Genomic DNA, 27714 nt, shown 5'->3' with positions numbered 1-27714 from the left:
AATATATATGTTTTAATTCTTTTTCCTGGTATTTAACACCATTTGTTTAAAAAAGAAGTGACTAGGATGCTATTTACATGATAAAGAAATTATTAATAATAAGTTGAAGTTTGAACCTAGAATAAAAACAAGAAATGTAACATTCTGAATTCTGTCAAAATTAACTTCGAGAGTTGAAAACTTATAACATCTGTGTTAACAACAGTTCTGTTGAATTCTGCTGTTGTGCTGAAACTAAACTTTGGCCTTTCTCGAAAGCTCCAATTAATAACTTAATATAATTTAAGAATTAATAAATTTTTCATAGATTTATATTGTAGAATTTTCCTTATTTTGCACAACAAATTTATTTTAAGTTTGATACCTATTCTAGGCTTCTCAATTTCCCCTCACATTCTTTCGCCAGGATGTAAATTAGGAGTTACTTGAAGTGCATATTTAAACGGGTGAATATGACTTTTTCAGAGCGTGTTTCGCTAGCCAAACGCACGTTTCGTTGTTATTTCGCTGTTACGCTAGCAAGCCATATCAGATTTAGCCTCACGCCGGTTAGGTTCTTGTGAGTCCACCACCTCTTAGGTGTAACTTAAGTGCTATGTTGCACTATTTATTTTAGGTTTGACTTACACTTTATTCTACGTTTAATTTCCACAGCAAGTTGACGGTGTCTTTGTAACGCACGAAGACCGTGCCTTTCTGTAATTTATTTTGAATTAATAAAGGGTTATTTTTACCCTTCGTCTGAGTCAGTAGTTTTATTCACGCCTCTGAGAGAATTTGCCAGGTCATTATAGGGTCTATTCTAGTAGTTTATGTGGAACAAGAGAAAGTATAATATAATACTAGAATATTAAGGGTTCATTACCAAATCATTAAATATATCTCTTTGGTGGACATGAATAGTAATGAATGTTTCAAATTTTGTACGTTCTACTGGATCCAAGTCTTTCGTCGTTTCTTCTATGAGTGTATTGAGAAGTTCGAGGAATAATTCATTTGTTTGAGACATCACCTTCTTGTCTTGAGTTGAGTAAGATAGAGCTACTTCAGATTCCCGAGTCCATATAATTTGTAGGCCCAGCAATCCGACCTGCAATGGAATGGAGGAGCTCATTTTTACGCGACATGATCTAAGTGTTATTAACAATGATTCTAAAATTAATTTCAAGTTCTCAGAAAGAGTAAAATTAAAAGAAAGGAAAATTATTTAAAATAAAATGTACATTTCATTTCAAATCAAGGGAGTTCAGTAGCTTTTCTAATTGTGTTAAGAATTACAAAATATGATATATTTAAGCACAACCTGGGCGGGATATTCCCTCAGAAATTCCATAAGAGTAAATTTAGGACTAGTAGTTGAGAGAGCTGCTTTACGAATCACAGAATGCAGGGACTGATGGGACATCTTTAGTAAATTCATTAGCCAGCATTCCACGTTGCCTTCTGCTTTCACAGGCTTGTTAAGCTGCAAGAAAATAAGAACATTTAGAGAAAGTTTGCCTAACATTACCATATATTTATGATAAGCTAACCGTTTCAGTAACTTAAAATTTTATTCAGTATTTTACACATACCTGAAAATTTAGCCGAAAGAAATTTTATGAATTTAATTTTTAAAATGATCATCATTATTTCACAGAAATTTTCACAAACTCAAACGATAGCAAAGCTTTCGTCAAAATGAAATGCATTTCAGGTAGTAGCAGCTAACACTTATTTTAAATGAATAAATTTATTGGAATAAATCTCTCCGCATATGACTTTCAAACAATAGTTGATCTTTAAATAACACGAGAGTTGGGACGCAGTTCTAAAAAATGCACGTGTAAATCCCTAAAAAGTAGCAAACTGCTGTTGACTGGAATTTTCAATGCTGTAACTGTATTTATTGATGATTAAAGTTTACGCTATCTGTTTGAAAATGAATCGTTTGTATATATACAAATTAATATTTTCTTATAAGATAAAAAATATCGTAAATTTTATATGCAAAATGCGGCAGAAAATCCTCACTATAAAAAGAAAACAATAAAGATTGCATCTACGTTAAGTAAACAAAGAAGGAGCACATGTCATTTATCGTTGTAAACGCCTTCTTTCAACAAGATTAGCTAACAGTAGTCAAGTGGGAAGACAATTAATATTGGAAGTTTGACCCAGGTTCAAATCCCAACAACCAAGATCTTTTTTCATATCCTGGCGACTGGCCTTTTTGGGGGGTTTACCTCCAGATGTATTGTGTATAATTGAAACCAGGCGTCATACAAGAAACCGCGTGTTAATGCATTTAATATTTTAGATATCATGATTTACTAAGTGTAGTGATCATCCTTACTAAGTGTAGTGGTTTAGTGAAACCTAAAATACATTAGAATCTACGCCTATTTTGCGCATTTATTACATATTTAATTTTTAAAAATTTATTCTGTGTTTCTTAGTTAATATAAGTTTTTTAACTATTTTAAGAAAAATAGAAAGTCCTGAATATATTTATTTAAAATAAACTTGTACAGCGAAATAATGCAGTTAAAATTTCCATTAAAAATAATTTGCTTTTCAGAACAATATGGCTACCCCATGTACGTTCCTGTTGTTCAATGTAGTATATGGCAAAAAACCCAGACACTCAGTAACTGCACTGTTCTCCAAAATAAAGGAGTAAGCAAGTTTCAAGCCATTTCTCTTAAGAGAAACAAAGTATGAACATAAATCGTAGCACTTGTGTAGATAACAATGATTTATTGTATTTTATTCTTGTGCCAAGTATAAAGATTTTTTTTTTTTTTTTTTTTTTTTTGCAAGGTCTGATGAAACAACAAATGATAAAACTTTTTCTTAAAATAACTTAAAAGTAAGTATTAATACTGAACTGGTATATACACTTAAACATCTCTTCGCCGTATCGTTGATGAAGATTTTATGCATTTCAATTAAGAGCAGAATTCAAAGAAAAAGGTTGTCAGAATGTTAAGTCGTACTTCGCTCGTTGTCGATCGAAGATAGCTTTTAATCAAACTCAACTTGGAAAAACTTCTCTCACAAAAAGCAACTGAAGTACAAACTATCAGAAAGTCTTCAGTGCTATATATAAATTTAGAGACACATTTATATGTAATCCTCTTTCCAGAAATCTATTTTTTATATTCCTACATATACATGTGAAACTTTACAAGTTCTTCGGATGCGCCCTATGAGATGCTCGAAGCAGTCTGCTCACTACTTGTTACGCCACTGGTCCGGAGTTCGAACACGCACAATCTTTCGTGCATAAAGTTTTATTATTTGCTGAAATGTCTTCAAAGTGTTCAATTCGAAATATGAATAATATCTGGGTTATTTTGGAATAACGGAATATTTCTTAAACTAAGCACCAGTTACAAAAAAAATTATAATTGTATTCATTCAGGTAATGCTTTCGTAAGTTTTCATAATTACTCTTGCTTCTGAATATTTCATATTACTACTACTGAATATTTTAATACTGTAGATCAGGGTTTCTTAAACTGTGGGTCGCGAAACCTGCATAGGGGGTCGCCAAACATTTTAGCAGTTTTGATATTTCTTTAACTTACTATAATAATTTTACAATTACCAAATATTTTTACACAATGTATCTGAAAATAGATAAAGATGGGTTAAGTAGTAGATGGGTTATGCAGACAAAGAAAAAAATTAAAATCTTTCGACGGATTCTTTTTATAATATAAACGTCCATTTTCCTTGCTTTGCACGTGATGCTGCCATTTCGTCTGTTACTTATTTAAAATTTTCACATTGTTCTATGTCTTAAAATTAGAAATTAAAGTTAATGACCTAAAAGTGCAATAGTATATTACAATACAAGAGAAAAAATTGACAGTTTCACTCACGCGTGTGTCGGATTTGCGCAATACTTATAGGGTCCCACAAAATTTTTGTAAATATTATGCGAAAAATTCTCAGTGATTAAAAGGGGGTCGCGACTGAAAAAAGTTTAAGAAACCCTGCTGTAGATGGCAACTGTTTGTTTCATAATATGTTGAGTAAAGTCTAGTTTCTACCTTTCTTAGTCATTGCAGCATAACCTCCGAAAAAAATTGCATATTTTAAAGAATTCAGTAGTTATTAAATTGTAAACAGAGTTATTATTGGTATTAAATTCTAAAAAGAGTAATTGTCGAATGAAAATAGTTAGTAAAACTTACTGTAATACTCTCGCCTTCCGATGACACAATAGCCAGTATCTTATTATAGTCTTTCTCATCAAAAACGAGAGATTTTATATTGTCGAATATGCTCAAAAGATGACTCTGAATGGAGTGAGAATCGCTAGCTTGACCTAAGATTTCTAACAAAGCAGGGTCAGATACAAAAAAGAACCTTGGAAACATGAGCCGTTTCTTCTCAAGATACCTAAGAAATGAAACAATTAAAATCAAAATAAGGCTCCGAACTATAATAAAGCATTCAAGTAACTTTTCACATATCTGTGTTTAATATACATCCAATACCCAGCTAAGGATTTTTGGCATATTTCCAGTTGCTCCTGAAGGTAAGGCAACAGTTGCTTCAAAGAGTCGTCTCCAACGCAGCACTCGACGACATTGCATTTCTCATGAGCTCTCATCATGATCTTCACCCATGACTTGTCAATAGTGTTGAAACGTTTTGCTTCCTGAAATCAATAAAAATTAAAGATATATCGAATTTAAGCAAATCATCACATTAAATATAAAATTATTCAAATTAAATTATGCTTCTTACCAATCAATTTGTTTACGTGTGTTTGCTACTATATGCCGTATTTCATGGTATAACCTGCAAAGTCCTAAGCCGGCCTTCAGTTTCGAAACTATTGGTCGTAGACATATATATTACAAAAATGATTTAAATGAAGCAGTTTTTATATCGTATTGTCGTATTTTAAATTGAAGGGAAAAAACCGATTTTGTATAATATGCGAAATTTAATTTTTTATACGCTCCTGCGTCCTTTCAAAAGCTTCTCTAATTTTTTAAACTCTCTTTCCTAAATTTATGTTTATAGGAACATTTTATACCTGTTATAAAAATACAAAACAAAATTGAGTTCTATGTAACACAACACGACGAAGGTATTTGATAGTATAATCAAGAATGATTGTCGCCAGCCATACACAAATTGAAGAGAATATTTGAATTTGTACGAAATTAAAAATAAAATATCGCTTAGAAAACTTTTTCTGATGGTAAAATATTGTAACGAGCATATTACATCTTATTACAAACACACATATTATTATGAAAAATACTGATATAATTCAAATAAAGATTTTATTCACAGAATCCTTTTCGCGTTCTAGAAGACACGGGCAAGCTTCAGTAATATTAGTAATTAAAAAGGAAAACTATTCGCGCTTTTATGAATTTTTATACGATTACCAAATTATGAAATAATAAAATTTCATAAGAATATGTATCAATATCACATTTTAAAATTTTTTAAAGTTATAAGCTATCAGTGCAAAAATTCTTTTGGCATGCCAAATGTATTAAAGTTGCTATAAACTAAAGATGGGAGTAGTTCACAAATTCCTATCATTGAATGGCATTTCGGGGGGGGATAAACCGTCATTTATGCTAATTTAGCTCTTAACAGACCCTTTAATGCAAATTGAATATGACGTCAAAAATCGCAGATTTTGAAATTAAATATCACAGTCAATTTTTGTCGCATGATAGACACCTTTTGTACTTTTTTTTTATAGCGAATACAAACGTTTACTAAGCATATATACAGGGGCCGGAGGAAAGTGTAAAATGTTAGATATTGGGATTTTGCAGATATGGTGTATATTATCTTGTTATTTTATTTAAAATATTTTTAAGTATTTGTAATAATACCAGAAGTCGTGGAAGTAACTTTCAGTATGTGATCTATAATTTTATTTCCACAATTTCTGGAGCCGAAAGAAAATTACAAACAGTTATGATAAGGTAACTGAATGCGATTCTCGAGGATTTTGCAGCAAATCCAGTAATCTTACTTTTTCGTTTTGTAGTTATTTAAAAAGTTAGATTACTATTTGTAAATATAATATTGCCCTCTTCGTCTGGTTGTACGTTATTGAACTTTTTATTTAAGAGCTGTTTTTGGTATTTGCATCATACGTGATACATAGATACTATAATATTTCTGGAGAAAACTTGGACTAGTAATAAGATATATGTATACATTAATCGCCAGTAATTCTAATATTAAAGATTCAAGTAGATAGAAAATCATTTTGCCTTACCTTAGGTAGCTGTTTAGCAATATCTCCGCCCACAAATACTGCTTCTAAATACACCCACATATTTTGAGTGAATAACCATCTTTCCAGACATTCGTTCGTATTAGATAAATCTTGTACCCACTTCTGAATTTGACTCTTAAAAGGTGCATTATATCTATAAAGAGATAATTTATAAATAATCATTAATTCCATTTCTAACTACATACTGCAAAAAAAATTGGGTAATTACATTTATTATGGCTCAAATGTATAGAAATTTTTATTGATCAATAAAGCTGCATTTGCAGATTTTATCTTAATCGTGTTCTACTAGACTTTCAGCCCTCCTAAAATACTGTTCAATAGTTCTGGTAGCACATTGTCTTTGTTTCTTTATATATAATGAATATAATTTTCGTTACAGTACTGAAATTCAGCTTTAACTTGAATGCTCGAAATTATTAATACGTGTGAAATACATGCCTTTTTCAATAACACATACGAATGATGTCAAAAGTGTTACATGTTATATAAATGAAACTATATAACTTCAGAGAATTTTAAAACTCACCGATTACTTTGAAGTGAGCCCAGAACCATAAGACTGTCTTCCAACAGCGAAATAATTTCAGCTGTTGTGTCGCCTCTCAGCAAAAGTTCACCTCTGTTCTTGAAAGGCGCGAAAGTCAGGTTCTGATTGCTCCATTCTGACATCACTTGTTTGAGTTTGCCTTCGATATCCCTTTCTTTCAGAGCAGATATGCAAATATCCTATTGAAATATTTTGGAAAGTTCAGTAAAGTGTTAAAAGTAAATAAACCTCATATAAATCGAAATTTCTATGTTTTTGAGAAATTTGCTTCGGTTATCAAAAGTCCATGCTGTTCATGTATCCTGATGGATATTATTCATTATTAAAAAGCGCGGTTTTCAGGTATACCAGTTGTATAAAGACATTAATTAATGTATGCATCAACTACATGAACTGGTTTAAGAGTGCAATTCAGTTACTTCAACATAATTAGAATGTACTAATATTTTGCTAACTGTAACTTTTTAAAATTTCATATTAATTACAGGCGATGGGTTTCTGGCTGAAACTATATAATTCTAATGAAACAGTGCTTAATAGTATAAAAATTAAAGGTGAAATAAATAACCCTATATTTTCTTGAATCTAAATACGAATCCTAAAATGTTTAAACTTCAAAGATCTTCAAAGAAGAAAAGAAATCTCAATTTCAAAGTTGAAAGCAAAATTTAAAATCTGCATTTAATAAAAAATTCAAGAATTTTTAAAGAGATAGTGTAAGAGGATATAAATGGAATGGGACTATTAAGTATAGTACTTAAGGAAAATTTTCGAATCTTAAAGTTAATTTTATTAACACAATATGATAAAAACCATTTGAGTGAGAATAAAATTGAGCAGGTGGTGGCTGAGAATTTCAAGGGGTAAACAACAAGAATCATGTGCAAAACAGCATTTATATACCATGGCATGAGCAGTTAGAAACAGCCTGCCCCATTAGTAATATCTATTATAGAATTTTGGAGATAATTTGAGATTTTAATTTAGAGAATTTTCGAGAGAGAACAATTCATCTATCATTATAAAATTCCAACAAAGCCTGCTGGATGGTATATTGAAACAGAGTGACACTCAGGTTCATCATAAAGTCACACTAGTGATGCAGAAAACATTAAAATTGTAAGAATCTTTTTTTTTTTTTTTTTTTTTTTTATGAACGTCTTTACTGTATGTCAGGATAGGATAGGAATACCTGTACAAGGCATCAGGACTTGATTGTTAATTATACAGATATATTGTCGCACTGTTGTATAATGTACACAGTATTTAAGAAAGGAGATAATATATTTTACGCAATATTAGGCAAAGATAATTATTTGCATAACAACACATTAATACTAATATTGTTAGCAATTTCCACAATCTATCGCCAGATGGCGTCATAATATTAAAAGTTATTCAAACAACTTGTAATAATAAAAACGAGAGATACAAAATGTAACCATGGAAACAGACGATATTAATTACTCATGCAACTTTTTAAAATATAAGTAGAATAAAGTATTTTGATGATATTGGTTGTGAATTTCTGTCCTGATAAATAACGCAAAAACAAAAAATACACATAGTGGATGTAAGAGAAAAATCCTGACGCCAACAATGTATTACTACAATTTTCACAGATGTGTAGCGTATAATGTGTGAATGTACGAATTTAAGTATTCTTATTTATATAGTAGGGAGTATTACAGGAAGTAATTGTATGGATCTAGTTAAATTTGATGAAAAACATTATTTCATTTTATTCATTTCGGATAGCTTCTACATGAATTAATGATCTTGTCACGAATTCGCTTTTATTCTGCATGCTTCCATTAATAATACATGATAAAACGAGGGTGCTTAAACGATCTTAAACAATTTGGGGCCGTTTAATTAATGTTTGTATTTTTTTAATGTTCGATCTAATATCCTTTTTCCTGTGCTATAAATAATGCATCTTGATTTTCATGATTCATAAACATTCCAAAGCTAATGATGCCCATTCCTTTTTCAGTGCTATCCAGAATACATCATCCATTTCATCAATCGTGGCAGACATAATAGTCTATAGGTGAAATGTCAGGAGACCTTGCACGAATACGTTGAATAGGTATACATGCAATACCTGTAGCAGTCTTCATTCTTTTTCAGGGAATGCAGTGGTACGTTTCGAAGTATGACTTATTGTTTCTTCCTGCAGACTTTGCATAAATACGTTGAAAACGTATACATGCAATACCTGTAATAGTCTTCACGTTTTCAGGAAATGCAGTTTTACTTTTCGAAGTATGATTTCTTGCTTCTTCCGGAAGAAATTTAATTGTTTGAAAGCCGTTTTGATTTAAAAAAAATGAAATTTCTTCAGTAAATATCGTAGTAAAACTGTATCTTGATAGCAGGTTGAGTTGATTTTAACATTCTCCCTCCAAGTCTCCCTATTTTTAATTTTCGATTGCAATAGAATCCTACGATAATCATAAGCCTCTTATTGAAACATTTTTTGTATTGATAGGAACAGATTTAAAATTTATTTCTCTTCGTTTTCGATAATAAATAGTCCTTTTTTTGTTGCGGTCATTCAGGTAAACGCTTAATCAAGGGTCAGAAGGAGATATAGTGGCTCACGAAAGTGTTCGTACCTTTACGTGTTTCAGTGAAATATTGCTTTATTCATTAACAAAAGTTAATATTTTAGAATGAAATTTTTTAATAATATCTATAAATTTCTGTTATCTAAACTATATTAATTATTTAATGAACATATTAAAACATTTTTTTTGAAAAATCAATAATAAAAAATCTGATGTGTACACATGACTTCATTGTACGGAATATTATATTAAGTTATACGCATTTTTTCTTGCATTTCATTTTAATTTATCGGATTGAATTAAATCTACTTCGCCGACAGCGCATAAACCACAATAGAATAAATGCAATCTTTAAAATTCACTCTATTTGTTTACCATAGCGACACTCTGGCGCTTAACACTTAACTTCACTTAACAGTATTATATTTGGTTCATATTATAACTCAGAATGCACAAAATTTATATCATTTAAAGAATTATCGAATCGTTGCTACATGTTCTATTCAAATACTATAATAAAGCTAGAACGATATATATGAAAGAAATTAAGCAAACAAAACAAAAAAGAACAGTTTCACAGACGATTGAGTATTTCTCATTCAATTAATTCAGTTCTCACTACGCTACAAGGCTAAAATACATAACAACTTAAAATATCTGTATTAAAAATTACGAAGTAAATCTTACTTCCTCGAAAAAATTCCAGAAAGGATTAAGCATGATTTAATTCGCAATAATAAATGAAAGCGTTATCTTTGTTGTTGCGAAGCTACGTTTCTCTAGATTGGCAACAAATCCACTACTCTGCTGTTTCAAATGTAAACAAGCAATGGCCGCCATCAAAAAAGTATTAGGCTTAGCGGCACTTAAACAACTTTAAAATTGTTGATAATTCTAAAAATATTGCATAGAGATGTACTAAAGGTATAAAAATCTTAACCGGAAGATAAAAACGACATAATTCAATCATTTTTAAAGCAAAAAATGTACAATTTACAAACATATAAGAGTAAAGAAACTGAGATCACTGAGCCGGGTAACAGAGTGGATATATATATAAATATATTTATATACGTTTGGTACGGCCGATTGCAACCAAAATACGAGGTGCACATCTACATGTTGCAGCAGTTCTATATACAAAATTTCAACGTTCTGAGGCTACTCGTTTTTGATTTATGCGAGATACGTACGTACGTACGGACATACGTTACGTGGCGTGAAAAATTCTCTTCAGAATTCATTTTAAAGCAGTTTTATAATTTTTTTGGCGGAAAAGAGTATTTTATTCTGTCCTTACGTACAGATATCACGCAAAAACATCGTTAAATTGCATTCGAAAGCTGTCAAAATGTATATTTTCGTTGAAATATGCTGCCTGAAACTTTTCGCGATTACAATACTTTCTTTTTACTTCGTACAAGGAAGTAAAATGCAACAGAAAAATACCTCACAAAAGTCTCCGTACGCTTAAAGAAATCTGCACATATTAGTAAGTATTGTAGTATTTTGTAGTATATACTGCAGTATTTATGACAACTTTCATACATCTGATAAAAGAGTTCACCAGTTTTTTTTTTTAAAATCTGCATCAATGTTCCTCCATTCTTTCATCATTACTGTTTTTAGTTGTGTCTTCGTACTCTAACCTCTAATTTTCTCCGTATGTGTTCTGTTGGGTTTAAATCTGGTGTCTGAGGTGGTGTTTTCAGAACTTATGGACAATTATAGACATCCAAAAGGCGAACATTGAGGGCCGTGTGCTTAGAATCGTTATCCTGATAAAAAAAATTAAGTTGTTTCTAGTATCCAAATTTTGGGCGAATAATTTTAAATTATCTTTTAAAATATTCAAATAAAGAGCATGGCTCATTGTGCCATCAATATAAATACTAAATTATTTAACGCTGATATTCACACAAGAACATCTCCACCGCCATGATTTACTGTACTAAGCAAGGTCTTCGGATTAAGCTCCTTAGTTTTTTTCACCATACAAATTACACGCCCTTCGGAATCAAAAATCTTAAAACTGCTTTCATTGGAAAATAATACATGATTCGAATACGCTTCGGGCTTATTTACCATTTATTTTGAGAAGAAAAGCCTAAGCTTTCTATTTTTTGCACTCCCAAAAATTTTCTTCGAGCAAAGCACCCATATAATTAGCTGATATGAGTGTTTGTCGAACAGTTTTAACGGAAATTGAAGTAAAACAATTTTCAGTAAATTTCGTAGAAATCTTTAAAACACTCAAACATGGATTTTTCACAGATTTTCTAAGTATACATCTCTGATCACGTTGAGTCACGTCAAGTCCTCCCTTTGCCGGAGAACTTTATCTTACTTTATTCTGGATCGATTTTCTTCTTTAAAGCATTTTATCACATACTGCAGCGTAGAATGAGATAAATTTACTAATTTAGCGATATACCGAATTGAATTTCCATCCTTATGATAAAAAATGATCAATTTTCGAATGTTCTTTATTGTTTCCTTACGACTAGGAGCTATCTTTAAACGTTAAATAAAGTGTAACGAATTAAGAAAGCAAAAAATAAAGCCGAACAATTTTTTAAACGTCATCAAAATGCAAAAATAAAAAAGTGGCAGACGATAATTTCATTTATGAAATTTTACGAAAATATTTCGATGTACGATCGCTTTTGTGGCGTGTTTTATCTATGCCTTCTTATCTTTTGAATCTTTTCTATCTTTTGAATTTTAGAAAAGGAAAATAAGTCGTATTAAAAATTAAAAAGTTTGATTTTGTTCAAAGTCATATGGAGATTATATGAAAAATATTGGGCTTTATATTCGAATTCAGCTCCGGGTTCCAGCGCTTTTTCTGCAAATTCTTCAAGTGTGGGAATACTTTTGTGTAGACATTGTAAATGTATTTTCATTTATCTCCTGCTAAATAGGTTTTATACAGGGTTCTACAAATTGTTCTGAGTTGAGCCATATACCTCAGGAAAAGCTGCTGGCCATTATATTTTTTAGCTTTTTTATTTGAAAATCTTCCTTTAATAATATTTATTTATTGCTGTTACAGATGTATTTAAACACAGTGCGTCGGCGGGTTTTCTCTAAATACCGTTATCGGGTATTCGTTTGAAGTCTTTTTTCCATGTAAAAGTAATGATTGACAGTACAGTAGATTGTAGAAGTAATTTTTTCCTTCAATTAATGATGTTGATTACTTTGCACTTCTTACAGAAATTTTAATACCAAGCATTTCACAACATTTTTGAATTATGTAATAGGAATATTCCTTTTCGGAAAGTCAAAAGCATATCCTTTAATCCACAGCTTGTTAAGATACGGTATTTTCAAAGGGGGGATACGATTAAAAGTAGCAGACGACAATTCTAATTTCAAATAAAAAGTTGTTGCCAGAAGGTTTTATTCCAAACCTATTTCCTTATTTAATTCTTTATCAAAATTGCTTGAAAAATGTGTATACCCTTTTGGAGGGCTTAGGAGTTCTACAACGCATGTTTGCTGTTTTCGTGCGTTTTAAACGTTCACAATACTACAGTAATTCTTGTGATCGCCCCATTCACCACTTGCTTATAGTTTACTGGATGCCAGATTATTTTCACATATTTATATTAGAAAAACCTGAAAAACTTAATTAACCTTTGGTATCTTAAACCCTTATTTGTTTCGTAAACCTTTGAATACATCCGTGTCTTATAATAAAACAATTTAAGGAAAAAATTATTGGATATGCTTCTTTTTTGATTTTAGGGGAAGATATCGAATACTTTAGGGTCCTTGACTTGTTTATTTCCATTTGTCTTTGTCATATTTTTGGGCTTATTCATTGTGAGGACAATATTAACTGTATTAATGAAGCCATATGAATGAAGTAATCTTGTTAATATCCGAATGCATTATTAGAGATATTGTACGTATCTAAATTAATTCCATTCGAAAATGATTATTGTTAATATTTAAGTAGTACGACCAGATTCATTTAATTGCTGGCGATATGTATAAGACGTGCTCTCTACTTTATCTTCCAGACGTCCGTAAAAGCAGTGCTATAGGATATATTTCAAGCCTTATTTTGGGAATACATTCATTTTCATATATAGATGGCATTTTAAGAATAATATAATTAGTTGAAAGATATAATGAGTTTTTAGATTGGTGTTCAAAAGGTTCAAATTAAGGGGAGAAAAGCATGAAAATGCAAATTTCGAGATCTGGAATCTTTTTAAGGTTCGTGGCATTCAAGGATACAAATTTACCACACCTTATAGAGACATTAGAATATTTTAAAGCAGGCAAGATGAAAAATGAGCAAACGCCTTCACCGGGAATCGAACCACGGACCTCTGGAATACCGGCCCAGCGTGCAGACCACCACACCATGAAGGCATGCCAAGAAGACGAGAGAAATACCTTATAACCTAATAACTATTATTACGTCTGAATTTGTCATTCTATATATAGGTAATAAAAATATAATATCGTGCTTAAAGGTAAATAGGAATATTCCCAGAGCCGAATTTACGTATAAGCTACACAAGCTATAGCTTAGGGCCCGCACTTTCTTGCTGGGCCCCCCAAAACTAAAATATAATATAAATAGCATTAAAATATATTATAAAAGACGTATAAAGGGCCCTATATGTCAAATACCTTAGGGCCTTATTAAGTCTAAATCTGGTTCTGAATATTCCCATATTAAAATTAATTACGTAATAAATTCTTTCACGAGGTTTACATAATATAGAATTAAGGATTTCTCTTTTTAATATAAGCCCGTTTACGTACCCTCTACATTCGCTCAGGCTGGTTAAGCTACAGTTCTAATATTTTAATAAGGTCAGTTTCATTTAACTTGTTTGGTGTTTAATTTTTGTCAGTTTCATGTTCCTTAATATTATTACCTCAATATCTTCTTTGTAGCTTAATAATGGAGCTTTAAGTATGTCTTTAAGGCAAAAATGTGGGCAGCTAATGTCAAATTCATGTCCAGTGAGTTCAATTATCCTCTTCCAATGCCTGCCTTTCATAGCCTTGTTGGTCATCAAGTCCAGCAAGGGACAAAGTTCATTGAAGTCATCGATGGTCTTTTTCAAAGTTGTGAATGCTGGCCACTCTTTCAAACCTTTGGGTAATTTTCGACACCTGCCATGAAAATGAAATCATTAATTGCTAAATTTAATTAGATAGCAAAATGAAACATTTTATTTAATTCGAAAAGCTCAATAATGTATGAACTGTCTATTTATGACTATAATCAGGCTATAATTTTATATTATGCTTACCATGCTAATACTGCCAACATAATCTCTAGATAAAGTTTACTCATTTTAATGCGTAATATTTTCTTAATTTTTTCGTCGTTCACTCAGTCATAAGATACATCACTACTGTTTGTTTATACAATGTCTTTAAGAAGAGTAATTTTTTTAAAAATATTTTACATAAATTATCGGATTTAAACTTGAATATATGTTAACAAATCTAATAAGAAAAAGACATCTTATATTGCACATAAAAACCACTTTGGACTTCGAAAAATTGTTCAGGCACTTTAAGAAAGACAAATCTAGACAGATCGCTTTCACTGTCTAATACACGGAGGAAGGAATGATTATTTTCTAAAATACTCATGGTGGAATAATTCCTTCCTATGATATTAGTGGTAGAATAATTCCTTAGTCTAATTCTTATGTTCATTTGTCGCTCAGATGCTAATGTTCATTTCAAGGAGAAATTATCCGAAGTTAGCTTTAAAACTTGTTCCATTTTAACAAATAAATTGAGTAGTTTAATATAAACTCTAATTATAAACCTGTCATTTAACTTACAGCAACTCGATGTTTAAAATTATTAGAATTAAATGCTAAGACATAATGCTGCCTCAAATACTTAAAGCACAGTAAAAATAAGTCGAAACAAAATGTGAATCAGAAAAAATAGAAACATAGTTGAGAAAAGATTATAATTTTAAAGATATATTATCTAAGTATAAAATCATCTTCTTTTTCTATGAGAAAATATCAGAGTTTTAATTAAAAGTCAAGAACAGCGTCATGTCAGCACTGCCATTCTAAAGGTAATGTTGATATTTTATTTAAATTATAGCTACGAAATTGAAATATGTCTTTACAAGATTGCCTAAACTTAATCTCTTAGTTGGAAAATTAAGAGGAATCTTGAGGTGGAGGAGTTCTTCTTCTTTATGGTGAGTTCGCTAAGCTTATCAATCTATGTTACTTGGGCAGCTTTTCTAGGCCCACACACAGTCTTAAAGACAAGCAATTCTTAGACAAAATATTTCTTTATTAGAAAATGATTAGGTTTATTGCGCTTTTTTTCACTATAGTCTGTTCGAAAGCAATTCAAATACAGACTTTTAAGCAGAATGCTAAAGTATATATCCGATACATTTGAGTATGCGAAGTTTTAGTAACCAAAGAGACTTTCTTGTTAGAGCAAAAAGCAACAAAGAGAGCTTCAGACGGCTTATAACACCATCACAAAGATGTCTACTTTTCCTCACTCTGCCAAAGACCCGTACTGAGTTAGACCCTACCAAGTAGCAGCACTGAAAATCGAGAACTATATATAATGGAAGTTCATGGATGAGTGGTATAATTTAGTCTGCAGCAACGCACTGTGCGTTATATTTTGATTTTTAAATCCATCGGAATTACAGTGCTGAAATCTTAATTCTTTGACTGATAGTTATTCTGAGGTTCCTTAAGTATTAGCATATGATTATCAAAACAATCTTCGTATTAATTTTGGAAATCTATATGGGTTGTTTAACGCAAACTATTATTCCCTTTACTGCACATTTTGAACATGCGTATGGAGAGCTGGTGTTAATACTGAACAAAATAAAATGAAATTTAAATAAAATGCAGTTTATTCGAAACGTTTAAGAACTTAGTTTCTACAATTATACAAGAAATTCTGAAGTAACTCGACGAGTCGGTGTGTAAACCTAAATAATCTTCATTAAAAATGTTAAATTTTTTTTTCGAACGAATAACATAAACGTTTTTAAGTTAAATTTGTAACGAAACTTCAAATTACATAAAATACAAAAGAAAACTGAAATTTTTAGTGCAAAAGACAACGGATGAATAGTTTAATCCTTTCAATGATTTTTTTATTCTGATGATGATTATTTTATTTTCAATGATTTTTTTATTTCTAATATTATAATATCAAAGTATTTGCGACGTTATTGGATATCGTTCACAAAATATTTGGAATGTTATTGGCAATCGTTCACAAAAATGATTAAATCATATTTCACCCGTGTTGAACTGTGTTTTATTAATATTTAAATATTTTATTTTCCATTAGAAATTATAACTCTTATCATTACAATTTTATTTCGACATAATTTATATTACCAAATTCTCACTGAACACATTTAAAAATGAACGGGAATCAGAAGGCTAATTTTAAGTGAACACATTAGAAATTACTAAAAGTAATTTGATCGTATTTGGAAATTGTTCATTTCATTTGTTTCCATTAAGATTTACGTATATTTAGTTTATTATAATGAAGAACATTTAATCTTTTCCAGAATTCCTTTCGAAAACTTTTTTTATGATAGTGTAAATTTAAAATACATTGCTGAAACATTCACACTTCTACTTTTATTGGTTCATTTTAAAACGTAATCAGAATATAATATAGATATATATTTACCTATTTTGAAATTCAATGAGTTCATTTGTTATCTTGTCAATGTCTACATTAGTCCATAAAATATCCTGGTAACCATTGACTTTGTCTAATACATCATTGTACAGTTTATACAACTTTTGCATCATTCCCAACTCTCTTCGTATGTAATGCAGTCGAGGAAATTCCATACACTTGTATCCAAATAACATGGCGCCATCGGTATATGACATGTATTTCTGCCATAATGTGTCGAAACGATTCTGTAATAAAAAAAAAGACATAGTAATGCATTCATATGTGATGAATCAGCATAAAATTAAATCTTAGAGATGTTGAATACTACTAGATGAATAATAATGCATCGGTAATTTAAACTTCATTTGTATTATAGAATAAGAATACCCATATATTGAAAACTTTCTAGAAGTTTTATATACCCATTCATTTCAATTGGTAAGATATTTTAATGATACATAATTATGGCATTCGAAAGGACTTTCTCTATCCACATACTTTATATATTTTTTGCAGTTTAATTTCTTAATCTGACTAATTACAAAATGCTATTTGATCATCATTTTTTACTTCCTTGTACGAAGTAATAAGGAAGTATTGTAATCGCGAAAAGCTTCAGGCAGCATATTTCAACGAAAATATCCACTTTGACCGCTTTCGAATGCAATTTAACAATGTTTTTGCGTGATATCTATACGTAAGGACAGAATTAAAGACTCTTTTCCTCCAAAAAAACTAAAAAATTGCTTTAAAAGGAATTCTGAAGAGAATTTTTCGTGGCGTCTGTACGAACGTATGTACGTAAGTGCGTGCGTACGTACGTATCTCGCATAACTCAAAAACGAGTAGCCTCAGAACGTTGAAATTTTGTATATAAGACTACTATAACATGTAGATGTGCACCTCGTATTTTGGTTTCAATCGGCCGCGCCAAACGTATATAAATATATTTATAAATATATTCACTCTGTTACCCGGCTCAGTGATCTCAGTTTCTTTACTCTTATATGTTTGTAAATTGTACATTTTTTGCTTAAAAACGATTGAATTATGTTGTTTTTATCTTCCGGTTAAAGGTTTTATGCCTTTCGTAATTCTGGAAGCAATATTTGTACAATTATCAACAATTTAAAAGCTGTTTAAGTGCGGTTAAGTTTTAAATAACATTGCGAACATATTTGTTTACATTTGAAACAGCAGAATTGTAGATTTGTTGCCAATCTAGAGAGACTAAGCTTCGCAACACAAAAATAACGCCTTCATTTATTATTGCGAATTAAATCATGCTTAATCCTTTCTGGAATTTTTTTGAGGAAATAAGTACCGTATATACCCGCGTATAAGTCGAGATATTTTGGACAAAAAAAAAGACTTCAAAGTGGGGGTGTCGACTTATACGCGGGGCCATAAAAAATTAAAAGAATCGAAAGTTCAAAAATTTCTTTACATAATGCAGTTGTTTTTTTACCGCACTCAAATTGGACGACTTATCAACTAAGTCACTTACTTGAAGTAATTTCATGACTTAAATTATGTGACGAACTAATCACAGTTTCATATTTTAACTAGAGTAAGTTTCGATTAAACCAAAGAATTTACGCCTGTTCGATTTAACAGGGGTACACGTCAAAATTTAAAAAAATAGCCCACGCAATAACTGAACAATTTTGAATATTTCTTTTAACTTTTAAAAAGGGAAAATGCAGATAGATTTTACGTACGCGAATCTTTTCCTGAACAAATTCTAGAAGGTTACTATATACGATCAACTTCAAATTCTAGAAGGCAACATTAAAAAGCCCGATATTGCATTAATTGCTCAGTGGGTTAAGGATGCTTGGAACGAAATACCCTCTGTGTTTTGGCCTCCTCGGTGATTGCGGTGATTTGTGCCCAGAGAGCGCACCGCACAAAAAGTTAGTTGCGTTACAGAACGTAAGGGAAGCGGACACGCCAAAATGTCGGGCGTATTACCGCTAATTGAGGTAATTGCATCGTATCTGTCAGGTGGCAGAAAACTAATATGATGTATCAATTCACATGCCAGGTGGCAGAATATGTCTATCATGTACATGCCAGGAGGCATAACGCTTGTAAATATGCCAAGTGGCATACGACTTGTAAATGAATTGTAAATAAGTGTACAGTAAAATATCTTGGTGCAATAGATCAAGGAACACGCATCAACAACCTTGTGATCATTTGGATACGTACACACTGAAATGATTATAAAATGATTTAAAAAATGTTGTATTAGCAACGAACTAGACGGCACGGAAGATGATGCTGTTTTTGAAAGTGAAAATGACGACGAAGGCTCTGGTAGTGATTATAACAATACAAAGTTCGAGACTAAAAATATGTATGATGACGAGCCAATGACGACAGAAGAGTTCTATGAAATGTTTGGCGAATCTGACCATGAATCGGACGTTGAAGGATTTTGATTTTATTTATTTACCAAGGTATTTTTTATCGTATACTTACTTTTTTTTCTCAGATGATTCTGAATAAATGTAGTACTTAAAAATTTTTTTCGAAGTTTCTCGATCGATTTCGGAAGTGGGGGTCGACTTATACGCGGGTTTCTTATTTTCTACGAATTTTCTATGTCGAAGTGGGGGGGGGTCGACTTATGCGCGGTATCGACTTATACGCGGGTATATACGGTATTTAAGTTTTACTTCGTAATTTTTAATACAGATATTTTGAGTTTTTATGTATTTTTGTCTTGTAGCGAAGTGAAAACTGAATTAATTGAATGAGAAATACTCAATCGTCTGTGAAAAACTGTTTTTTTTTCGTTTTGTTTGCTTAATTTCTTTTATACATCGTTCTAGCTTTGTTATAGTATTTGAATAGAACACGTGGCAACGATTAGATAATTCTTTAAATGATATGAATTTTGTGCATTCTGAGTTATAATATGAACGAAATATAATACTGTTAAGTAAACATAGCGCCATAGTGTCGCTATGGTAAACAAAGTGAATTTTAAAGAATGCATTTATTCTATTGTGGTTTATGCGCTGTCGGCGAAGTAGGTTTAATTCAATCTAATAAGTTAAATGAAATGCAAGAAAAAATGCGTATAATTTAATATTCCATACAAGGAAGTCATGTGGTGTACACATCAGATTTTTTAATTTAAATTTTAAAAAATTAACACTAGATTCAGAGATCCTCGTATTATAGATATGCAGGAATTATGACTTTTGAATGGATTAATTAAATAGTATAGGTAACTGACTGACACTGGTCTTCAAGAGTTATTTTAAATTTCTTATGCTGTGAATGAAACTAGTGAGACAATCTTAAATTATTCTGTGTATCTGAATTATAGTTTTCCCATTTCGGGCTTTCTGAAACATAAAATTTACTGGAGGTGGGAATCGTGCCATTTCAGACTTTCTCGTTATTTCTGCGGATTTTTATTTGCTTCTTATCGAATTCTTGCGAGTTAATCGACATGGGATATAAATTGCCAGAATACATAAACTATTAATAAATAAATTAGGAAGTCAAATACTAAATTTCCGGGAATTACTATACTAACCTGATATTCTGCCAATCTGTTTGAAGCTTCCATAGCGGATAGCCCAACAACCAAAGGGCCTTCCTATTATCAAAGAAAAATATTGAAAATATTAGTAACCTAGCAATTTTATTTACTTTTTACGGACCCAATATGCGCATATATGCAAATGATGTAAAAATGCATTCCTACATGATAAATCAGTGTAAAATACGCTACATATTTAAAATTATTGTTATTAATTAAGTTTATTTATATGTATTCATAATTAATATTGTATATATTTACAAGACATGCTTTCAAAGTTCTAGGCTTGGTTTGGTTTGGTTTATGTGAATACAGCAAAGCCTTGAGGTCTATCTGCCTAAGGAGAGAGATGCCTTCGTGGAGGAATTTTTAAGGAAAACTGGCTCGTATACACATTACACAAGGGGGAAAAGCACGAAAACACCCCCATGCAGCTAGCCCGTTTGCGGGGTTCAAAACTCAAACCGAACTACCAGTGTTCAGCAACTTTACCGCTGGGCCGCTGGCAGGCTAGCAGATTCTAGGAATTGAGATTTAATTTAACTATTTGAACTTGCAGGCAACGCTATCAACCAGAGACATATCTTGACATTTTTATGCAACTATCCCGTGCAGTATTATTTAGTCTGATTCAGATGTTTCACTGACAGGGGCAATTTTGGAGCACTGTTTTTGCAACCATGGAAGATACGAAGAGCTGTTCTTTTCTTTGTGTGAAAAAAAAGAGTGTGAAGACTTCAGAAATTGTTCAGCGTCTGCGAGGAGTATTCCGTTCCCTGCTTTGAAAAGCCTTTACGGAGTATTCGATTTGACAGTTTAAGTGTGCCTAAGGATAGCGAAGACACCGAAAATTTCTTTGACGTTGGCTTAAGAAATTCTCTTTTCATTGAAATGAAAAGTATTTAGTTGAATAGTGATTATAATAAAAAAACTGCATTGTAATACTGGTAAAAACTAACGAAATAAAATAATTATACCTGAATCCTTAAACTATTGGAAACATCCTATATATATATATATATACGAGTATATATATATTGGAGAAGTTAAACCAACAAAAGTCAGTACAATAGCATTTTTTGCACTTCTGCGACTGATTATGCTATATTTAAACTTTAGAAACTAGTCCTGCAAATGTATGAATATTACATTGAATCTTGTCGCTTTAACGCCTCTTATAATCGTTATTCGGAGTGTTATTTTGACTCAGATCATATGTATATTTTATGTGTTTCTTACATATGTATTTCATACATGATATTTTAATTGTTTTGTAATATAGTCAATAAATAATAAAATATAAAATTGTTATAATAATATATGAAATAATAATATTTATATGTATATTAATAATACAGTATTTGTATATATTTCGAGTATTTGTAAATTTTATATTTCTTATATAAGTATAAGAATATAGCAAGCAACGTAATTTGAGGAAGGCAAAAATCAAATATCAGTATTAAGCCAAAACATGGAAATAAAATTCTAATTTTGAAATAAAGCAAAGAATTTGATTAGAAGTTTTAATAAAAAAAAAGTTTCGAAATAGTTACTTGAAACAACAATTAGGTAAAATTGCTCGTGTAACCAAACAGAAATTAAAATGTTAAAGCAAAAGCTTTAAAAAAATTTGTCAAAGCACATGAGGAAAAAATAAAATGTCTACAGAAAATGTGCCAAGACCTTGCATTAGGTTCTAACTGATGAAAATCAAAATAAAATACTAAAAGATGACCAATAGTTTCTAAAAGTTATATTACATAAATTTAAAAATTTTAAATTTTAAAAAGAAATTAAATATGTTAATTAACTGAAAGAAAAATATTTAGTGTCGCTGCCTAAGGACTTAAAATATAAAATGAAACTATACATTTAAAATAAGACGATAGAATTTATAAGTATGTAATGTATATATAGGAATTATAATGTGTAACACAATTTTACGTACTATATATGCATAAATTACATATGTATAGATAAAATGTAAACATTTAGAACCAAATCCACAAACGTCCTAAAAAAATGAAATTCAAAACGAGTAAACTTAAAACGAGAAATTTAAAACGAGTAAACTTAAAACGAAAATTCAAAACGAGTAAACTTAGAACGAGTTTCAAAATTCTCTATAAATATGCAAACAATCAATCAATAGTCAGAAGAATTACAAATATGTGGCAATTTTTTATACATATATTTATATTATATTTATTTATTTTTTTATATATATGTTATATTCATTTATATTTAAAATTATTATTATATTATTGTGCTCATTTAAAATTATTTTTGTGCATATTTAAAATATTAATACCGATGTTACTTTGACCTACCTCTTGGTAATCTCGTTGAAACTTCTCGAACTCAACAGTAAAACTAGAAATATTTTCTGTGAGCTGAGTCTGGAATTTTGTTTTCATTTCCAGAAGTGAATTTTGAGTCTCTGTCGATAATTTTTTAGTTTTGTGCCATAAGTAATGGAGACTCTCGACGGCCTCGATGTCCTCTTTATCAGGCACAAGATTATAAGCAGACAGCATAGCATAACAATCCTATTAAATAATAAATATAATAAAACACTGTATATCGTTTTATATTAAAATAGTAATGAAAGAAAGTTTGGTTTATTAGATTACGGCAAAGCACTCGAAGGCCATCTGCCTTAAGAGAGGGATGCCTTCGTGGAGGACTTTTTAAAGGAAACTGGCTCGTATACACGTTACACATGGGGAAAACCACGAAAACACCTATGCAGCCAGCCCGTTCGCGGAATTCGAACCTCGGACCGAACTACCAGTGTTCAGCGACGTTACCAGTCGGCGGCTGGTTGGTCAGTAATGAAAAAAGAAGAATGAAAAGTAAATTGGTGTTCAGCTATTCAAAGGAATAAAACACCTACGCTTTTTTTATGCATTTCTAAGTCTAATTATATTTTTACAATGACATATTTTATTGTTGCATTCTTTGCGTTTTTGGAGCATATTAAATAATTGATGTAAACAGAAAGAAAAAAATTCTAAAACAATTAAATATTAGATTTCGTTTACTATCTGCTATTGACGAATTAAGTTTACACGAGTATTTAGTAACCTCTGTATACATTATAGATGTTAGGCTTATGGATATTTTAATGACTTGTTTCTTACATTTATACAAAATGAATACAGAGAGCAGCATAAGATTATATGTGGAAAAAAATAAGCTACTCTATTTGAAATTCATTACAAACTAGAAATGAATTTTATCTGAATTTAAATGTGTTTATAGATTTTTTATTAAGCAAAGCAAATGAAAAAACCTGTGTTTTTTCACTCTTTGCAGCTCATTTTTAGAACTTTTGTAACTCTTTTTTTACTTTTGTAAAGCCTAAAAAACCACCTGTACTTAACATGCTGGTAAACAACTTTAACCTCTGAAAGTATTTAATGAACGCCTTCCAAGAGAAACAAATAAAACTAATAGTTGAGAATAATTTCGAGAGTGTTAAATAAAAATAAGAGTTGGAGGTAAATTTCGTAGACATCTTGATCAATTTCGACTACACGATTTTCCTCAGGCTTTGATTCACATTTCATGACCTTTGGCAATGATCTTTGACTTCTGATAAATTATGTTTTAGAAGATTTCTACAATCAAGAAGGCAAAACAAAAACAGTTCTATCTTACAAAAATTGTTCTTGAAAACTAGCGTATCTTCGTAATACAAAATGAATTAAAATTTAGTAAAAATCATTAACTTACAATTTATTTTGTTCTGTGTAATGAAAAATGTATGTTAATTATGTGAGGTGCTTTTAACAAAATGAGCCAATGAATAAAACTTAACTCAAGAATTCGATTATCGTATTTATTTTAATCTCTCTATGTTGCTTTTATCCAAAGGTACAATATTTATATTCAAAACAAAAATTCATTGAACCTTCTATATGCAAAAATATGAGGTTATCAGTTATTAACTACACTATCTGGCCGAAAGTATCCGGACACCAATCTAAAGAAGTGGATCTTGCAGGTGACGTAATTTGACGCGTAACCGAAAACTATAAAAGTGTTGGTAGTGGGTTGTCAGGTCATATTTATTCGTTGAGAGACAATGAGTAAGTTAAAGGAGCTTAATGATTTTGATCGTAGCAGTATAGCGGGATACCACCTTTGTGGTAAATCAGATAGTGAAATTTTGGGCAATCTACGGAAGCCAAAATCCACTATGAGTGACGTAAGTGAACTCATGAACGAAAACAATTAGTGAACTCTGGCGTAGAACTGTAAAAAGGGTAGTGAAACAAAATCGCTAGTGCTGGTAAATTGAAATCGCTTAAGAGTTTCAAAGTTCATCAGGCAATGTTAACAATAGGATTGATTGTTCATCAAGAGTTAAAAAACCTGGGATTCGTTTGTCGTGCAGCTGCTCACAATTCGAACATCATTACCCAAAATGCAAAGGATAGATTGCCATGGTGCAATGCTTACCGTCATTGGACTGTGAAATGTGAAAAGTATGTTCTCTGGAGCGATGAATATCGCTTTACAATCTGGAAGTCTGATGGACGTGTCTGGCTTTAGCGGATGCTCGGCGAGCGCATCTTAAGTATCCGGACACCAATCTAAAGAAGTGGATCTTGCAGGTGACGTAATTTGACGCGTAACCGAAAACTATAAAAGTGTTGGTAGTGGGTTGTCAGGTCATATTTATTCGTTGTGAGACAATGAGTAAGTTAAAGGAGCTTAATGATTTTGATCGTAGCAGTATAGCGGGATACCACCTTTGTGGTAAATCAGATAGTGAAATTTCGGGCAATCTAAGTGACTGTAATTGTGCCGACTGTAAAGTTTGGTGGCGGCAGCATCATGCCGGTGTGGGGGTGTTTTTAATGGTTTGGCTTTGGCCTGGGTTTCTTAGTTGCTGTGGTTGGAAGCATGAATTCTGAAATATTATGGGGACATTTTGGACAATGCTGCTCTCCTACTTCTATGGCAATAAGTCGGAGAAGGCCCATTTCTCTTACAGCAGGAAAACTGTTCCATTCACACAAAGAGACTTGTGCAGTCATGGTTTGACGAAATGGTTATTCCAAACCTGGACTGGCCTTCTTACAGCCAGATCTGAATCTTATAGAATACTTCTGGACGAATTAGAACAAATTACATAGCCAGCCAAATCGATCATCCTCACTTCCAGCACTCACTTTAGCTGTGATGGAGTCCTGGAAGTCAATTCCTATGGCCACCTATCAAAAACTGGTGAGAAGTCTCCCCAGATGTGTGCAGGCTGTCATAAATGCAAATGCGGCACCAACATCATATTAATATAGGCCTCAAGCCTCTCCGAGTCCGTACCACTAGGTGACCGTTTATTAAATTGTTTAAGCCTTAATTTTTTTGCAATGTTCGGCTGATTCCCATTCCAAATGAGGTTTGATCAAATTCAGTTTAAAATTAAAAAAAAAAGGAAACTCTTATCTAGTTCCTTCAGTGACACCAGCTTTTGTCAGCTTACTTCTAGGTAGTATTCTGGTTCTGTAAATTTTATACGTAATCATAATTTTTTTAAGAAATTTGTTGCGCTGTCCTTCAGACTTAGCGTTCCTTGGACATTAAATATTGTTTTTCTTTCACCATCAACAAAATGCACATGTCTGGGCTGGAATGAACAAATTTCAAAATCTGTATACTTTCAGGGTTTCTTCTTTAAATTAAACTTGAACTGTTATTAGACAGATGTACAAGAATAAAATACAATAAGATGAAGCACATTACAATAACAATAGTACGTAGTAACATAATACAGTAACAACAACATATAATGTATAACAACACTACACAATAGCAAGTGTGAATAGTACAATAACAAAAGTATGTAGTACAAGAATAATAAAAGAAAAGCACAGAATAACATAGTACAAAGGCAACAAGAAGAAACATCCGATACTGAAATTGCAGATGTTGCCTTTATAACGTATAATTCTGTTTTTAAAGTTCAAAAATTTCTTTGCTTAAAAAGCAGTCTTTTTTTCCCAGCAATATTAATATTTATATCTAACATTTTATGTGTACACTAACCTCTATTGGAGTAATAGCGAAGTCAATATCCACTTCCTTTTCCCGTATCTCCTCTAGAACAGAAATTAATTCTTTGATCTCTTCGGTAGTATTGAACGGTTGATTCAACCTCTGCATGAATCCTTTGATTTCTTTGTCACATCTCTCCATCTCATCTTTGTATTTATTACGACAAGCTGCGCCAAAAGCTTCGCACCATTTCCATGTCTCAATTTTTAAAAGCTTTTGCACTGGGCCTTAGAAATACAAAAATAATTATGTATGCGCATTTCATGCAATTATAATAGTTACATGAGAACAATACATTTACGCATTGAATTTTTTATCCTAGAAGCCTAGTATTCTATAATCATTAATTTTGTTATGAAGTAAATAATTATTTTAGGGCAAAAAAGAAATATTTCTTTTATGCATTAAAACCTCGCTTCTCAGAACTTCAATAACTCAGTGTATTAATCGAAGGAAACAATGGAGAAAAGTAATATTCGTTAACTTGAACGGTTCCGTACTATAACTGTCCACTCCTAGAACCAAAACTTATTGCCCCATCTTACTTCTACAATACAATAAACACAAACTCAGGTGTATGTTTGAAATAAACCTTTTTGTTAACACGTTATACACAACTGACAGCAGTGACAGTAAATCAAATCTCCGAAACTTACGGGAAATTAAAAAAAAAAAAAAAATACTTAACTCGAATTAAAATATTAAATACGAATGTTACGCACTCTTAAATAAGCTTTGTCTCCGGCCTCAGTTTTACGAAGCAATAACGGCTAACGAAGCTTTATAAAGCGGATTTTCAAGAACTCTGTGGTTAAATATATTAAATAATTTGCTTCCTGATGGAGTTTGAGGAAAGTAGAAATTAAAGTAAAATAATAATATAATTGGGTTAAGTAACATAAAATCTTACAAACTGTATACTGAGAACCAATTTTTTTCAGTTTTTTAATTGCATACTTACATTATTAAGGTTAAAATAACACCCCGAATAACGATT

At 31.3% G+C, this 27714-nt stretch overlaps 1 protein-coding gene across 1 annotated transcript in view; it reads right to left on the bottom strand.

Annotated features, from left to right (window-relative positions):
- The window catches only part of Dhc1 (dynein axonemal heavy chain 1), a 402656-nt gene that overhangs the window by 295293 nt on the left and 79649 nt on the right, over nt 1-27714 (bottom strand). Inside the window, exons 22-32 of the mRNA XM_085812430.1 lie at nt 26709-26944; nt 22982-23200; nt 20643-20705; nt 17093-17331; nt 14302-14542; nt 6804-7003; nt 6254-6407; nt 4491-4654; nt 4185-4392; nt 1304-1465; nt 866-1090 (exon numbers count right to left, since the gene is read on the bottom strand). Coding sequence (XP_085668556.1) covers nt 866-1090; nt 1304-1465; nt 4185-4392; nt 4491-4654; nt 6254-6407; nt 6804-7003; nt 14302-14542; nt 17093-17331; nt 20643-20705; nt 22982-23200; nt 26709-26944 — 2111 coding nt within the window. The remainder of the gene's footprint in view (nt 1-865; nt 1091-1303; nt 1466-4184; nt 4393-4490; nt 4655-6253; nt 6408-6803; nt 7004-14301; nt 14543-17092; nt 17332-20642; nt 20706-22981; nt 23201-26708; nt 26945-27714) is intronic.

This window comes from Stegodyphus dumicola, chromosome 3, assembly GCF_044657685.1.
Source record: "Stegodyphus dumicola isolate Sdum_Otavi_A_Nest chromosome 3, ASM4465768v1".
NCBI classification, from domain to species: domain Eukaryota; kingdom Metazoa; phylum Arthropoda; class Arachnida; order Araneae; family Eresidae; genus Stegodyphus; species Stegodyphus dumicola.
This window is presented reverse-complemented; position numbering and strand designations above follow the sequence as displayed.